The sequence below is a fragment of the Pinus tabuliformis genome, chromosome X (assembly GCF_031772625.1).
Source record: "Pinus tabuliformis cultivar Carrire ecotype Pingquan chromosome X, CPIR1, whole genome shotgun sequence".
Taxonomy (NCBI): Eukaryota; Viridiplantae; Streptophyta; class Pinopsida; order Pinales; family Pinaceae; genus Pinus; species Pinus tabuliformis.
In genome coordinates, this window is record NC_142308.1 from 246,118,712 (window position 1) to 246,135,789 (window position 17,078).

A 17,078-nucleotide genomic window follows, 5' to 3' on the forward strand; every position below is an offset into this window, starting at 1 on the left:
CCAAGCAAACAGTGCTTTGGAACAGTGGAGGCACAGTTGAGGCACATCACAAAGTAGCATACAACCAGCTGAAGAGAAATTGAGAGATGGAGACTGATAGAGAAACGTGAATAATCCAAAGCCAAAAACAATAATTGCATGACTAATTGGCATGACTAATGACAGAGATACGTGTTGTGCTGCTGTGAGCTGTAAAGAGTATGTTGATTGATTATGAAATATAATGAATGCGCAGTTTGAAATGAGTGAAGTAGACATGCGCAGAAAGGTCTGCTTTCCTTGACCCAGCATCAGAATAACAAGAGAATTCAAATCTGTCTATTTCTTTCCTGCACAGCATAAAAAGCATATTCTAAACTGTAAAAACGATATCTTTGGATTTTAAAATTTTATCTAAATAATTATAAATAAAAAAATGTTATCCAAGTTCTGTAATTTGACTTTAACTTTATTTAATTGGTTTGTGCGTAGTTTATTATTATAAGGTTTACAACTTGTTATATTCTTTAGTTTACAGAGAGTCTTTAGTTCACTGGGAGTAGTTAATTGGTTTGTGTGCAATTTAGTATTATTAGGTTTACAACTTGCTTATTCTTAACAGGTTTGCAACTTGCAGGACACTTTGGTTTATAGTAGTTAATTGGTTTGTATACAATTTGGTCTTGTCAGGTTTACAACTTGTTAGACTTTTGGGTTTGCAGAGAGTATGCAGATGAAAAGTGACATTATATATTATATATTTAATAGCAGAATGATCAAAGTTGTATATATCAAAATATGTTTTGTTTCTAAATCTGATATGAAACTCAGATTCCTTTGTATCAATCTGATTCTTTTCCTTTATACTAATCTGATTTATCAGAAAAGATATGGATATGGAGTAAAGGGGGTAGACTGCTAGGTCTGTACAGCAGAGAGAACATTTGTATATTGCGTTTTTTTTAGGTCTGTACAGTAGAGAGAGCTGAAAAGATATGGATAAAAGAGGGCAGACTGCTAGGTATGTACAGTAGAGAGAGCATTTGTATATTGCAAAAAAAAATTCCCACATCATATCAATAGCAACTCAATTAGTTTTAATGTTTTTCATTCTCTTTGCATCCAAAAAATTTAAATAATTCTTTTTTTCCAGAAAATATCAATAAAAATTCAAAGTGATATATGGTCATTGGTAACTATGCAATATCTGCCATTCTCCCTTGGTGTGAACTGTGGTTGTAGCTCGCTATCTACAGCCTTCTTCCATATACTTTTAACGGGAATGTAGGGCTTGATTCGTACTGGATGGGCCATGTTGGTTTTATTGTAATTCAAGAGAATTGAGGCATAATTCAGCAGCTTTGGTTTCATTTTAATTCAAGGGAACTAAGGCATAATTCAGCAGCTTTGGTTTCATTGTAATTCAAGGGAACTCGGGCATAATTCAGCAGCTCAAGTTTCAGAATATGGCAATCCTAATAGACATGGAGAGAACAGGGGAAGCGAGTGAACTAGAATCCAATAACACCGAGGCACCTCTGCTTGAGGGGATTACTGAAGACAAGGAAAGGATGCCAGAGAGCTGCCATAGCGGCTCGTTATTGGTTGTTCTGATCAGTACTTCTGTTGTTGTGTTGGGTTCAGTTGGATTCGGCTTTAGTGTCAGTATCTCAAATCCTTTAAAGTCACTTCATAAGGGGAAAAATGATAATGAACTAGAGTTCAAATAAATGGAACAAGTTATAATCTTGTTGGCTTGTTGCAGGTGGGTTTCTCTTCTCCAACGGAGTCTGGGATCATAGAGGATCTTGGCCTCACCTTATCTCAGGTGTGCTGACAACGTTAATAGAAACATTTTAAGGAATGAAATGTTTTAGAAAACTGTAAATCGCTGAATGTTTTATTGTACCATTAAGAGTAAGCAGAGGTACAGACATTTTAAGGAATGAAATGTTTTAGAAAACTGTAAATGGTTGATTGTTTTAGTGTACCAAGAAGAGTAAGCAAGGGTACTTCTGCAGCATAGGTGGGGAGGTATCTGTTTACTCATTGTATGTTTTTCTGGTGTAAAGATTATACAATCTTAATCAAGAAGTTAGAATTTAAAAATAAAAGTGAAAATTTATGCTTCATAAATTTAGGTTACAAATCCAGAGCTACGATGAATTTATGCTATTCCTTAAAAGCTTCACTGGTTTATGAAAAACATTGAGTTTGTGTTTATAACTAACTATCTTTAGTGAAATTTCAGACTAAAGATTGAAAATAGTTTGTTTAACATTGAGTTGTGTTTATAACTAACTATCTTTAGTGAAATTTCAGACTAAAGATTGAAAATAGTTTGTTTGATATTGGTATTGACCTGAATGATCTGTGATTTGATTACACATCACAATTCTTGTTAATTCTAGTATAAAGAAGATGAACATGGCTATCATAGCATTTAGAATTCTTTTGACAGCAATATGCAAGCCTGTGACTCTCAATGCAGTCCTCATTAATTATAGTATAAATAATATTTACATGACTATCATAGTATGCAAGAATGAACTCAGACCTTAAGCATTGTATTTATTAAAAACATGGGATATTATGCAGTACTCTACGTTTGGTTCTCTGCTAACAATTGGTGCCATGATGGGTGCAATAATGAGTGGCTATATTGCAGACTACCTTGGTCGAAAAGGGGTAAGCAAATTTTTTAACAGAGAGAGGTAAGGTGCTTTCCAGTTACAGTGGGAGATGTCTGCACTTAGAAAAAAAAGTTACCAATTTTTTTTTTTTTTTCTTTTATCTCAATAACCATTATAAATAAACTGGCATGGGTGTTTTTTAATCTTCCTTACAAGATCAGAGGAAACTGGCATGGGTGTTTTTCAATCGTGAGGAAATATTGGCTTCTGAAAAATACAATATATGATAGTATTAGGACCTGATGTGGGATTTATAAAAGCCTGAACACAAGGTCATATTCTTCTGGATAATGCAATATTATTTTGTAAGATACTGTCTGATGTGGATTCATCAATATAAGCTTATATGTATCTGAATGCAGGCTTTGAGAGTGTGCTCAGTATTTTGCATTGCTGGGTGGCTTGCCATAGCTTTTGCAAAGGTATGAGCAGCAGCTTGATTAATTGTAGAGAAAAAATCTTCATAATTCTGAAAAAAATGTAAATGTTTGGTTTGATTTTTTTCACAAAATATTTTGAACTCTTCTGCAGGATCCTCTACCATTGGATATTGGAAGACTGTTAGTTGGATATGGAGTTGGGCTAACTTCTTATACAGTAAGTTTTAATTATATTTCAGGTTGCTACTTAATTCTTATCCCTTTTCAAAGTTTTATTTTACTTGTTTTACCTTTGAAAAATGTTACACAGGTGCCTGTGTATATAGCTGAAATATCTCCCAGAAGCTTGAGAGGAGTGCTTACAACTACAAATCAGGTACTTGTTGTACCCCTGTATTTAGGAAGCCAAATCTATGCAAATGGATGGGAGATCATAAAATTAATGTTGATGCAGTAAAACAATCTAATATAAGTAACGTGGAAAGTGTTATGTTTTTCACAGCTCTTCATAACGACTGGAACATTGATAGTTTATCTTCTTGGAGTGCTGGTGACGTGGCGCACTCTTGCTATCACTGGTATGAAAATGTTCAGTTCTATTCTGCAATACAGGAATATTAAGATATTTCCCCTTTTTGAATAGTGGAATGTGGCATTATCGCGTGTAGTAAACAAGGGTTTGGTGTGATATATTTTAATTGGTTATTAAAATTTAAATGAGGTAACTTACAAAGGTTTTTTTTTTCTGTATTTTATAGTGTTGTAAGTTTCCTTTATATTTTAGGAAAGTATAAATGTTTGAAAATTTTGTGATTGGTTAATTTAAATAATTAAGAAATAAAATTATTAATATAAAAATTATATATTTTATATTAAATATTAATTTTTTTAAGATTTAAAATGTATTAAAATAGCAATCAGAGTTCTTATCAAAATAATTAATAACAATTATTTTATATTAATAACATTTCTTATCGAATCGTACTTGTGTATAATCTTTTAAACAATATAATAGGAAGCTTATTTTTAAATCTATATTATTCATTGAAATAGAAAAAGAGAGAATCATATATTTATAAATTTAGTCTGGTACAGTAATCAAAATTATATTAACTTTGTAATATTATGAACTTTCATTATGTGAGATAATATATAAACATTTATGATATATTAAATTTGAGCATGAATTTTTTATAAATTCATTGTTTTTATATAGATGATGAGATAAATGGGTTGAAACAAAAAGGAAAAATTTTAATTGGGTTGAAATAAATATGAAGAATAAATCATTAAATATATTATTAAATTTTATTTTTTAAATTTGAATTAACAATTTATTTATTGTAAAAATTTAATATAATTTTTTTTAAGAGGTAATGGTAATAAGAATAAATAACTAAATATATTATTAAATTTTATTTTATTTTAAATATTGATTAAGAATTTAATTATTGTAAAATTTTAATATAATTTTCTTTTTTCTTAAGAATGGATTGATTTTGAGATTCTTTTCTATTTAATAAAAGAACAGAACACAGAATTAGATAAAACAAAGAACAAATGAGTAAAGTGAAAAAAAAAAACAAATTCTTGTTATGAGTTTTAATGGTAGGGAATGAATTAGTTTCATTTTTTTCACTTTAATAGAAGATAGCGGAAGAAAATGAGACTATGCAATAGATTGGAAAGACAAATGTGTAGTTGTGGATAAACATCAAATTGTCATAAGGGGTTAAGATGTACGATAATGTGAAAGATGAAGTGGTGTTGCCACTGGGTTATTTTTGGTGGAAGAGCACAAAACACAAAAAAATGAATCAATTAAAAAATTAAATAGCTAGGTATCGATGGATTTGCTCTCGTAAACAATTTGTCACTTGGGCAATTTTTACGGAAGAAATGATAGCACATTATGAAGATACAAAAAGCAACACCTTTTTAAGCCAATTGATAAATCTCAAACAAAAGGGTTCAATGATGGAGCACATTGAGGACTTCCAAAAATTGAATATAAGGGTAAAAGATATTCCATAGGAGCATAGGATTGATGTGTTCATAGGGACTTTAAAGGATAACATCCAACATGAGGTTCACCTTTGGGAACCTGATTCATTGGAGAAGGCATTCATGTTGGCAAAAAAAATGGAAAGCAAAATTATGGCAACAAGGAAGCCTACCACTCACAACTATAAAGATGGAAGTGTTGTTTCTCCTAGCCTTTCACCACCTACAAGGTTGACACCACAACAATTGGAAGAAAAAAGAGCAAAAGGGCTTTGTTACAATTGTGATATAAAATACACTAAAGGTCATAAGTGTGCCGAGGATAAATTAATTTACATAGATGGGGAAGAGGAGCAATAAAAGGAATAAGAAATGTCAAAAGAAGAGGATATACACTAGGAACCAATCCTAGAGAAAAAAGAAATGTATCTAACCATATCTTGTAATGCACTGACAGGAATTACCACTCCTCAAACTCTCAATATAGAAGGGCATATCAAGAAGAAAAAGGTAATAGTATTGATTGATTCAGGTAGTACCCATAATTTTATTCATTGTAAGATAGCCAATGAATTGAATTGCTTCCTATATCCAGCACCAGAGTGTCAAGTAATGGTTGCAAATGGAGGAACCATAAATTTCCCTGGAAAGTGCCATAATATCAAGCTATCCATGGGAGAATGTCTTGAGTAGTCCAATGCTTTCCATTCCAATGGGTGGTGCAGATGTTGTACTAGGAGTCCAATGGCTACAATCTTTGGGTACGATAGCTTTTAATTTTCAAGAACTTTTCTTGAATTTTTTTGGGGAAGAAATGGAAGTTGAATTAAGGGGTATCGAAGGGAAACCGGGAAAGATAATCAACTCTAACATCATAAAAAAGCGTCTAAAGAAAGAACAACGAGGTGTAATTGCACAATTATGTTCACTAGAGGTTCCCACATCGAAATCATTTATTTCTCCAGATCTCCAAAACATTTTGGGCAATCATTTCAAGGTATTTGAAACTCCCAAAGTCCTCCCGCCTATTTTTTATCAAGATCATGTTATTCATTTGATTTCAGGAAGTGTTCCCCCAAACATCAGGCCTTACAGATATCCATATGCCCAAAAGAGTGAAATTGAACCTATGGTTGCAGAAATGCTAGAGGTTGGTATGATTCAACCTAGTCAAAGTTCTTTCTCTACTCCAGTGGTATTGGTACACAAGAAGGATCGATCATGGCGCATATGTCCGGATTATGGGGAGCTCAAAAAGCTCACTATTAAAGATAAATTTCCCATTCCTATCATTGATGAATTATTGAATGAATTACATGGAGCAATTTACTTCACCAAGTTGGATCTTCGTTCCGGATATCATCAAATCAGAATCAAGACTGAAGACATTCCAAAAACAACATTTAGAACTCATGAGGGTCATTATGAATTTTTGGTCATGCATTTTGGCCTTACCAATGCACCTTCTACATTTCAAGGTTTGATGAATTCCATTTTTATACCCTTCCTTCGAAAATTTGTGTTAGTTTTTTTTTATGATATACTAATCTACAAAAAGTCTTGGAAGGATCATGTTCAACATGTTGACAAGGTGCTCAAACTATTGGAGGAGAAACAATTATATGCAAAAAGCTCCAAATTTTTCTTTGGAGTACAAGAGGTGGAATATTTGGGTACTCAGTTAGCTCATAGCTCATCTTATCATCCTCAATCTGATGGGCAAATTGAGATAGTGAACAAATGTTTGGAAGGATAGCTTCGTTGCTTTGTATCTGATAAACAGACACAATGGGTCAAGTGGTTGCCTCTGGTTGAATGGTGGTATAACACTTCCTTCCATACTGCAGCAAAAATGACCCCATTTATGGCACGTTATGAATATCAGCCACCGTCCATCACATCATATTTAAAATAAAATTCTAAGGTTCAAGCAGTGGAAGATCACATCGAGCATCAACAACAAGTTCTCAAACTCTTAAAGGATAACCTCACTTTAGCGCAGAATAGAATGAAACAACAAGCATATCAGCATTGCAGCAAAAGAAGTTTTGATATAGGTGGCTGGGTATTTATACAACTACAACCATACAAACAAATGTCCCTCAAGCAAGCTAAGAAGGATAATAAATTATCACCAAAGTATTATGGTCCATACAAGGTGCTACAAAAGATTGGTACTATGAAATACAAATTGGAGCTTCCTGCATCTTCCCGAGTGCACCCAGTTTTCCATGTTTTATGCTTAAAGAATGTTACAGGTGAGAAGATCCCACTTCAAACAATATTGCCAGAACTTGACAAGGATTGAAAAATCATATTGGAACCAGAAGCAGTCACAAAAACAAGAAATCGATAGTTACATAATCAATAACTTTTAGAGTATCTCATCAAGTGGAAGAACTTACCCACTGAGGATTCCACGTGGGAGGATGATAATTTTATATAGAAGCATCCAGAACTACTCAAGCATTGAGGACAACACTTTTTGAAGGAGAGGGGCATGTTAGGTCCCTATACTACTAGTATAACCCCTTATTGTTATTAGTGCAACCCCCTTATTATATTATTGTGCTTATATAGTCCCCATGTTGTTATTATTATGCCCATAGAAGCCCACTATTGTTATTGTTGTGCCCCTACAACATTATTGTTATGTGATTGTATTAGGACCCCTTAGACTCCTATATATAGAAAGGAGGTCTTGTCATTTGTATCATCGAATAATTGTTCATTTGTGTAATGTAAAGGGAGTTGTCCCCTCGAAGAGGCTGATTTTTAAGTCCTTGATCTATCTTTTCTATCTTTTTGTGAGCTGGTTTGATAACATTTACAGGTTTTCAAGTTCACTTTATGAGAGGAAAAACATCATTATTAATATTTAAAACCATGAAACCAAAGAAATTTAAATAGAGAACTAGATAAAACCACATTTTCATAACTCAAAAACAATTTTAAGTATAAAGGTATTCTTAAATATGAACTAGCAATTCTTTAAATGATTTTTTTAATTTATAATTAAGCTAAATGTGTTTTTTTCATTATTAGAATATCATAATAAATTGTATTTGGTTATCCATTTTTTTGTAAGCTAAGATCTTTTTTATTAAACTGTAGAAAATAAAAAAACTTATCAAACATGTTTGGTTGGATGGCCACATAGGAAATTCAACCAATTGCTAAAAAATAGACTTTTAATCCATATAATTTGATCTAGGTTTTTAATAAACATGAGAACAATGATATTATATAAGCATGGATTTTTCCTATGTTACCTATCCTTATGAAGACTGATAGCTAATTTAAAACTTGAAAGTTGTGACCATAATGTGCTTTAGTGTTTGCAACAGTTGCTAAGGGGCTTGTAACTTGAGAAGAGGAATGAAGCCTACTTTTGGTCTCCTTCGACTAAAGCATTACCTTTTCCAATTGAAGAAGAAATTCATCTTGCGCCTTGTCCATGTCTTGAATTTTTTTTCCAATCATTGTCTAAATGTGTTAGTGCAATTCAATAATTTTCCAATGCTTCATGTCTCTAGCTTTGGAATTGGCCACATATCGCACCCAATTTCTAATCCCAACATCTACATCCCAATGAGTTGTTGTACATCCTAATTTCTCCAACATAAATTGAGATCTATTCCCATATCTGCAGAGGAGTTTGTTCCTATTACTCACTGGTTGCCTCTTGGGAAGCATATTGCACTCTCGAGCCATAGGGTCTCTTATTTATTTCCACCTTTTGTGTTGTCTCGACCTCTTGGCATGGAGAACTGGATTGCCCCACAAATCGACCTACTTATAGACAGAGCCTAACACAGGCTAGGGGAAACAAGAATTATGGGTTGAGGGATATCAAAGAAGGTAATAAAATTCTAGTGGGGAGAAATAAAAATATAGAAGGGAAAATAGGTAGGAAGATTGAGACCTAAGATACAAGTATTATCTAAATAAACCAATGCAAAGAGATATAAACCAAACCTATAGAGGAAGAGGCTTGGAGGACAAATAATTGGATTTAATGTTAGGGGGTTAAGATAACAAGGATAGATGAAGCAATAAAGATAGATACTTGGAAGGCTAGAGCATAAGGAAATAAGCCAGAGGTGCTTTGACGGTACAAAGGTACTTCAAAAACAAGGCTTAAGGTCAAAAAATTATAGCCTTCGTATAGAGCATATGAGAGACTCAAACTAAAGAAAACATAGAAGGTCGAACCATGGAGCTTGATGTACCTCATGGTTAAGTCATCCTATATTTAACATGGATGAGATTCTATGAAGTTACTTCTCTACCCTAAACAATTTGAAGTGATGAACCATCGTGACACAACATTGTGAACTCATTGCTAATGGTGGTATAATACAATGCAACAGATGGACAATCCACAGCCAAGTTGAGGGTACCAAGCCCTCAAGGTCTAATCTATTCCCACAATTATTCATTATGGCACAGTGATGGCACACAATGTTCTTCTACTACCACCCCACCTAAACCACGTAGTCTTGGCACCCTCAAAACACCAGTTGTCAAGTCCATATCATGTGAAGGGTCAATGGGGTTTTTGATGCAATCAACATTCTCTAGGTCCTCATGAGATATTATGCTTGTGGTTATCACCCCACTTGGGGAGTCGATGTCTTGAGTTGTTAGAACTTTACTACTTTCAGTGATGGAATTAGTTTGAGAGGGATCACATCTAATTTCAAGAGGGTTGAGCATATTATTGACTCATGTATTTTCTAATTTTTCTGCAACTTTGTTGGTTGAACTCTTTATGTGAGAGAGGATGAGGACTTAGATGTGAGGTATAATATTAGATATCTTATCAATTACTACTTGCAACCTCCATTGGCGATCCTTGTTGAAGTTTTTTTATCGCACTAATGATGATATATGAATCTCCCTATGTGATTAACCTTGAGTATAGTTCCCTTTTCACAATTACAAGTCCTACTCCAATTTCGTTAGATTTGCAATGGTATTGCTATTAATGCCTATGAAGCAATTATAGACTTTCAGGATTTTGTCAATGTTATCCCTAAAGACCTCTCCATACCCAATAGGACATGGATTTCCTTTTAAAGCTCCATAAAATTTAATCTTGATGAAGTTTTGAGGAGGAGGAGACCAATGATGAGGAGCATCTGAGACAAGGGAGGGTGGTTTTGACATGAATAAGGATTGGTTTGAAGAAATATGAAGAGATGCTAAGATTGTCATATCTTGATTAGTCCCTTGCCATTCTAAAGTTGACAAGGGTTTTTAGACCAATTTAATGGATATCTCAAGTATTCTTTGCCATATTTGGTTAGAATTTTTAAAGTTAAACTTGGAAAATCCTCTGGTTCCTTTCTTTCCAATTTTCCCGAAGAATGAATCCTGGGATGAGCTACCAAGCTCTATTAACCATGGAATTCTTATTTATACTTGTTCACCATTGTTCTCTAGTTTGATTAACATTATCCCTTTTTTGTCAGATTGATATAATATTATGGCATCCTTGTTACATAAGGTTCAAATGTAGTGACATCCTTTGAAAATATGTTCCATTATTTATCCTTGGTTCTAACATAAATAACAATAGGAAGGATCCTTGAAGCCTATTTTAATTATATTGTCCCATGTTAGGATTTTGTTCTCAGCAATGAGCCATAATAAAGAGGAAATTTTGGGCCACGGTTTTTGCTTCCAAACTTTATTCCGAATGGCTCTATGAGGGAGATTCTAGCTTCCTACAATTATATTACATGCTTCTTTTATGGTGAAATTTCCAATGAATTTATATCATTGTCTTATTTGTTTGTCTTTTCACTGGTTTGTATCTTTATTGCATTAAGACTTGCCCAGGAGTTATCTAATTCATACATTCCTAGTGGGATTATCCATTGATGTGTTGGAAGCCAAGACCTCCATTATTAATTGTTATTGGTGTAGTCCCAATAATGAAAAAACATTATTTTGTCTGAATTTTGCATTTGATTATTTGAGAGGAACAGGGTCTTGTTTCTTAGAGAATTTAGGGAGTTGCTTCCAAGCATCTTCTCAAAAGAGCACTTTCTTGCCATTTTAAATTTCCTAGATGTTGTGTTCTTGTATAAGAGCTCTTTGTTGACTTTCTACATTCCATAGTGTTGACTCTGTTGTTAGGAGGTATATGCTAATTATATCTTGATCTTATTGATCTTTAACATATTTATTTTAAAATATTCTTCCCCAAAGTACATTTGAGCTTTTGATCTCCACACTGTTTTGGCCCCTAAAATGGAGCTAAGACTTTTTTGTTGGGTTGTGTTATATTCTTTCCACGACTAGCCCACATAGTTAACCAGGGGGTTAGGAGGGGGGCGGAGCCCCACCTTCGTTGCGTGGAATGCATAGCGGGGGGAGTCACAGGGGATTTGAGGGGTGCAGGTAACCCCACTCTATGGGGCTCGGGGCAGCGCCCCGGAAAATTTTGGTTCTGGACCCTATGTTAGGTTGGATGGACCTACCTATGGTTTTGGACACGATGGTTTTCGGTCTATGGCTTTGGACGCGATGGTTTTTGGTCCATGGTATTGGATGCTTCGACATGTATAAATATGTATTGTAACATTGAAAGGAATATAATGAAAAATCAAGCTGGTAGTCTCGGTTTTGGGATTCAGGGGAAAATATTAGTGTATATGTGTTTCATGTGTTATGCTCCGCATTGTTTATTTTTTGTGTTTTAGAATTCGTATGCAAGTAATTTCTTTACGGGGTTAAAACCTACGTTTGGTATCAGAGCTGTTTTGGCTTCAAGGAGACGCCTTTGTCGTTGAGGGGTTTCGCTTGGGCCTGTGGTAGACCTTGTTCAGTGGGAGATCCGCGGGATCGATTTTGGTGGTGAAAGAAGATGGCGAGCAGTGGAAAGATAGAGATCGAGAAATTTAATGGTCAGAGTTTTGAGTTATAGAAACTCAAGATGGAGGATCTGTTGGTGGATAAAGATCAGTGGATCGCGGTAGATCTAGGTACTAAACCAACGGGAGTGTCTGATGAAGAATGGAAGAAGTTGGATCGGAAGGCAAAGAGCACAATACGATTGTGTGTCTCAGATTCAGTATTGCTGAATGTATCAGGGGAAGCTACGGTAAAGGCTTTATGGGACAAGTTAGGGACTTTGTACCAATCTAAGTCTCTGGTGAATAAATTGTTCCTATGGAAAAAGCTGTATAACCTGAGGATGAAAGATGGAGACTTGGTGACAGAGTATCTGAATGCGTTTAATACTGTGGTAAGTCAGTTATCATCTGTTGATATGAAAATTTCAGATGAAGATAAGTGCATTAGTTTGTTGTGTTCTCTACCAGATTCGTGGGATAGTCTAGTTATTGCAATAGGTAGCAATGCAACTGTCTTGCAGTTTGATGAAATAGTCTCATCCTTGCTGACGGAGGAGATGAGACAGAAAAATATGGAGAGCCAGAATGGTGATGCCTTATCTGTACGAGGACGGTCCCAGAACAGAAACAAAAATAAGTCATCGAGTGGGAGATCTAAATCTCTAGAAAAACCTATAAAGGCTCTGGTGGAAAACCAGACAAAGAAGAAGATAAAAGTGCTGAGGACAGATAACGATGGAGAGTTTTGTAGTAAGGAATTTGAAGAATTCTATAAGAAGTGTGGTATAGCACGACAAAAGACTACTCCATCTACACCTCAGCAAAATGGAGTTGTAGAAAGAATGAACAAGACGTTGATGGAAAGGGCAAGAAACATGCTCAGTGGTGCTGAGTTAGGACAGGAATTCTGGGCAGAGGCGGTAGAGACAACATGTTACCTGGTCAATAGATCACCTTCATCAGCGTTGGAGGATAAGCCTCCACAAGAGGTATGGACTGGTACGAAACCCTCTCTTTCACATCTGAGGGTATTTGGATGTGATGCATATGTACATGTTCCAAAGGAGAAACAAACCAAGTTGGATAGTAAATCTGAAAAGTGCATCTTTATTGAGTATAAGGATGGTTTAAAGGGTTATAAGCTTTGGAACCCAGTAACAAGGAAGGTTTTGTACAGCCAAGAAGTGGTGTTCAGAGAGGTAAAAGATGTTATTAAACATGAAGTCCAACCAAAGGAACCTGAGACGATAGAGTTTGAGCTAAAGGAGGAAGAATCAAACTCTAGAGTAGAGGAGGAATCAAAAGATGAAGAGCCACAAACTCTGGGTGTGAGAAGATCAGTTCGAGAAAGAAGGCAGCCAGAAAGGTATAGTCCATCTGCTTTCTGTTCAAATTTTGCTTTATCTATTACTGATGATGATCCTAGAACTGTGAAGGAAGCAGTAGATTCAGAGGATGGAAAACTCTGGAAAGAGGCCGTGGTTGATGAAATGGCATCTTTGCACAAACATGAGGCTTGGGATCTAGTGGAGTTGCCGGCTGGAAGGAAACCCATTGGCAGCAAATGAGTGTTCAAGAAGAAGACAAATGCAGAAGGAAAGGTGGAGAAATACAAAGCTCGGTTGGTAGCAAAAGGTTATTCCCAGGTGTCGGGAATTGATTTTGGTGATATTTTTTCTCCTGTTGCCAAGGTAACTTTTATTAGATTACTTTTATCTGTTGCTGTTGCTTTTGATTTTGAGGTAGAACAGATTGATGTGAAGACAACATTTCTTCACGGGGATCTGGAAGAGGAGATCTACAGGAAGCAACCTGAAATCTTTGTGGTGAAGGGTAAGAAAGAATTGGTATGCAAGTTAAAGAATTCTATGTATGGGTTAAAACAATCACCAACGATGTGGTATCAGAAATTTGATACATTTATACGGGGACTTGGCTTCACCAGAAGCAAAGCAGATCACTGTGTGTATTTTAAATTAATTGGTGATCGTGTTATTTATCTGGTCTTGTATGTGGATGATATGTTGCTGGTTGGACATGACAAAGAAATTATCCAAGATTTGAAGACCCAATTGTCCTCCAAATTTGACATGAAAGATCTTGATGCTGCAAACTATATTTTGGACATGGAAATTAAAAGAGATCGAGCAAAGAGGAATCTCTGGTTAAACCAGAGGAAGTATGTCAAGACAATATTGCAAAGGTTTAATATGCAGGATAATAAACCGATGAAGGTTCCTATTCCTGTAGGTGTAAAGTTATCTACTGAACAGTGTCCCAAGACACAAGAAGAGGAAGAAGATATGTCTCGTGTTCCATATGCAAGTGCAGTCGGTAGCCTGATGTATGCGATGGTCTATACTAGACCAGACATTGCACATGCAGTGGGAGTATTGAGAAGGTTTATGTCAAAACCAGGGAAGGAGCATTGGACAACAGTGAAGCGGGTTTTCAGGTATTTGCGTGGCACCAGTGATTATGGTTTGTGCCACCAAGTAAGACAAGGATTGGACAAAGTGTTGGATATTCGTGGCTTTGTTTATGCGGATTGGGCTGGAGATCTGGATCAGAGAAGATCTACAAGTGGATATGTGTTTAACCTCTTTGGAGGTGCAGTCAATTGGATGAGTAAGAAACAATCTGTAGTGGCACTATCAACTGCAGAGGCAGAATACATGGCAGCCACTCATGCAAGCAAGGAAGCAGTTTGGTTGCAGAGATTGTGTTCAAGTATGGGGTTAGTACAGGGAGCTATAAGGATAGACTGTGATAGCCAAAGTGCAATTTTCTTGGCAAAGAACCCTGCTTACCATTCAAAGACAAAGCACATTGATGTTCTGTATCACTTTGTGAGGGATATGATAGAAGACAAAAAGGTTCTGCTGGTAAAGGTGGACACTTTGAAGAATACTGCAGATGCATTGACAAAATCTGTGAGCTCTGAGAAGTTCTCTTGGTGTAGAGAAATAATGGGCGTTGTAGGGCTGGATAAATGACTAAGCTCTCTTGTGGCCCCTTGTGGAAAGAAAACAACAAGTGGGAGAATGTTGGGTTGTGTTATATTCTTTCCATGACTAGCCCACGTAGTTAACTAGGGGGTTAGGAGGGGGGTGGAGCCCCCCTTTCATTGCGTCGATTGCGTAGCAGGGGGAGTCACAGGAGGTTTGAGGGGTGCAGGTAACCCCACTCTATGGCATTCGGGGTAGCGCCCTGGAAAATTTTGGTTTTGGACCCTATGTTAGGTTGGGCGGACCTACCTATGGTTTTGGATGCGATAGTTTTCGGTCCATGGTATTGGATGCTTCAGCATGTATAAATATGTATTGTAACATTGAAAGGAATATAATGAAAAATCAAGTCGGTAGTCCCGGTTTTGGGATCCAGGGGAAATTTTTTGTGTATATGTGTTTTATGCGTTATGCTCTTGCATTATTTATTTTCTGTGTTTTAGAATTCGTATACAGGTAATTTCTGTACGGGGTTAAAACCTACATTTTAGATCTCTTAAGCTTGAGTCCTAAAAGATATTTTAGGGAGATAGATTATTTCATGTGAGACAAGGGCCTATTTCCTAGTATCCTTATAGTCTTGATCCAGGTGGATATTGGTGGCCACCTGCCAAGTCCACCTGGACCCCCACCATTGTCTTTCTCAGTGTTTTCAGTTTCCTTAATTGTAGCACAACTTACTATTTTTAGCAGTTTTTCGGATCCTGAACTTCCGGAGCCGTTTTGAGGCCCTAAACGACGTTTTTTGGGGAATTCGGGGGCAACATGGCTCCATGGAATGGACCGATGTTGCTCGTTCCAACAATGATAGTGCTCGGATAGATCTTTCTAATGAGCTATTGTACGCGTCAAACGGAGATCATATGCCAAAGTTACGACCCCGGGAAGTTGATGTACCAATTTACCCCCAAACGGGGTCCACAGTTTGGCGTTTCATCTCCTAGGGTTAGGTTTTGGAATGTTAAGGGTTTTCCATTGTTTCTCAACAATAAATAGGCCTTCGAGCCTCATTGTAAGACAGTTCAGAGGCATGTAGCCATCACACCTCTTCTCAGAGATAAGCTACCATCGCCCTAGCTGGTTTATTTCCATTTCTGGTTGTAAGCATATTTCAGTATTTTCCATTAATGAAATGAAGTATTATTTCCGCTGCATCTTTGTGTATATGGTTATCTCTGTAATTTGTTGCATTCCTGTTTAAATCCGGATCAGTGGTATCAGAGCGGTCTGCTTTTTCTCTGTTTTTCTTTGCATGTCCCCAACAAGGTCGGGATATAAGGAGTTAGGGCTTGAACTGGTTGAAACTTTGCAAGACCAGCCTCGCAAATCCCGACGGCCTCCCATGGCGGACGAGAAGAAAGACGAGGGGGCAGGAGATCCCATCAAAATCTTGCTCGAAGAAGCCCTCGAGCGACAACGGAACGAGATGATGGACAGCTTTGCCCAGATCCTTCAGCGACTACCCAGAAGCAACGCATCGGCTTCCAGCAGCTACTCTGGAAACGCCACACCCTTTAAGGTACAAGTTAATTTTGAAATCCCCATATTCGAGGGTCAGATAGACGCAGATGCCGTAGATAAATGGTTAAATCTGCTAGAGGGTTATTTTTCTGTTCATGAATTTTCGAGTCGGGAAAAGATTGTTTTTGCTCTTCTCAAAGCAGCCCCCCACGTCAAGGACTGGTGGGAAACCTACTACGAGCAGAAGGATGAAAGTACTGGCTCACTATTTTCAGCCACACCCACCTGGGATTCGTTCCGGGATGCCATCAAGGAGCAGTACTACCCTGTCGGAAGCTATGAGGATGAATACATAAAGTGGACCACGCTGCAGCAGGGAAGGGACCAAGACGTGCCGGAGTTCACCAATCTTTTCCATACCCTTCGCACAAAGTTGGGTATCAAGGATTCGGAGCAACATTTGATACTCAAATATCGTGACTGCCTGCACAAGTACATCCAGGAAGAAATACAATTCCTAAACATCCCCTCGCTCGGCGCAGCATACCGATATGCTGTCAAGGTCGAGCAGAAGTTTAAACAAAAGAAGCGAGACTTTGGATCTGCGAATCCAAAGCAGGGGAAAGGTGCCCCTAAACCACAGAACAAAGGACAAAGCCAAGGCGGGACAGCCCAAGACAACCAGCC

The 17,078-nt window shown here is 36.7% G+C and overlaps 1 protein-coding gene across 5 annotated transcripts in view; it reads left to right on the forward strand.

The window, feature by feature from the left end:
* The first annotated feature begins 515 nt into the window (after nucleotides 1-515).
* Nucleotides 516-17,078, forward strand: part of LOC149139294 (sugar transporter ERD6-like 16) — a 145,020-nt gene continuing 128,457 nt past the window's right edge. Inside the window, exons 1-9 of one of the 5 annotated variants that reach the window (XM_089452988.1) lie at nucleotides 516-601; nucleotides 863-1,000; nucleotides 1,133-1,640; nucleotides 1,745-1,807; nucleotides 2,578-2,667; nucleotides 3,035-3,094; nucleotides 3,204-3,269; nucleotides 3,363-3,428; nucleotides 3,555-3,630. In XM_089452988.1, the coding sequence (XP_089309114.1) occupies nucleotides 1,446-1,640; nucleotides 1,745-1,807; nucleotides 2,578-2,667; nucleotides 3,035-3,094; nucleotides 3,204-3,269; nucleotides 3,363-3,428; nucleotides 3,555-3,630 (616 nt within the window). In that variant the 5' untranslated portion in view covers nucleotides 516-601; nucleotides 863-1,000; nucleotides 1,133-1,445. Of the gene's footprint in view, nucleotides 602-623; nucleotides 1,001-1,025; nucleotides 1,641-1,744; nucleotides 1,808-2,577; nucleotides 2,668-3,034; nucleotides 3,095-3,203; nucleotides 3,270-3,362; nucleotides 3,429-3,554; nucleotides 3,631-17,078 lie in introns of those variants that run through there. The other 4 variants (XM_089452990.1, XM_089452992.1, XM_089452991.1 and 1 more) reach the window with 4 other exon arrangements.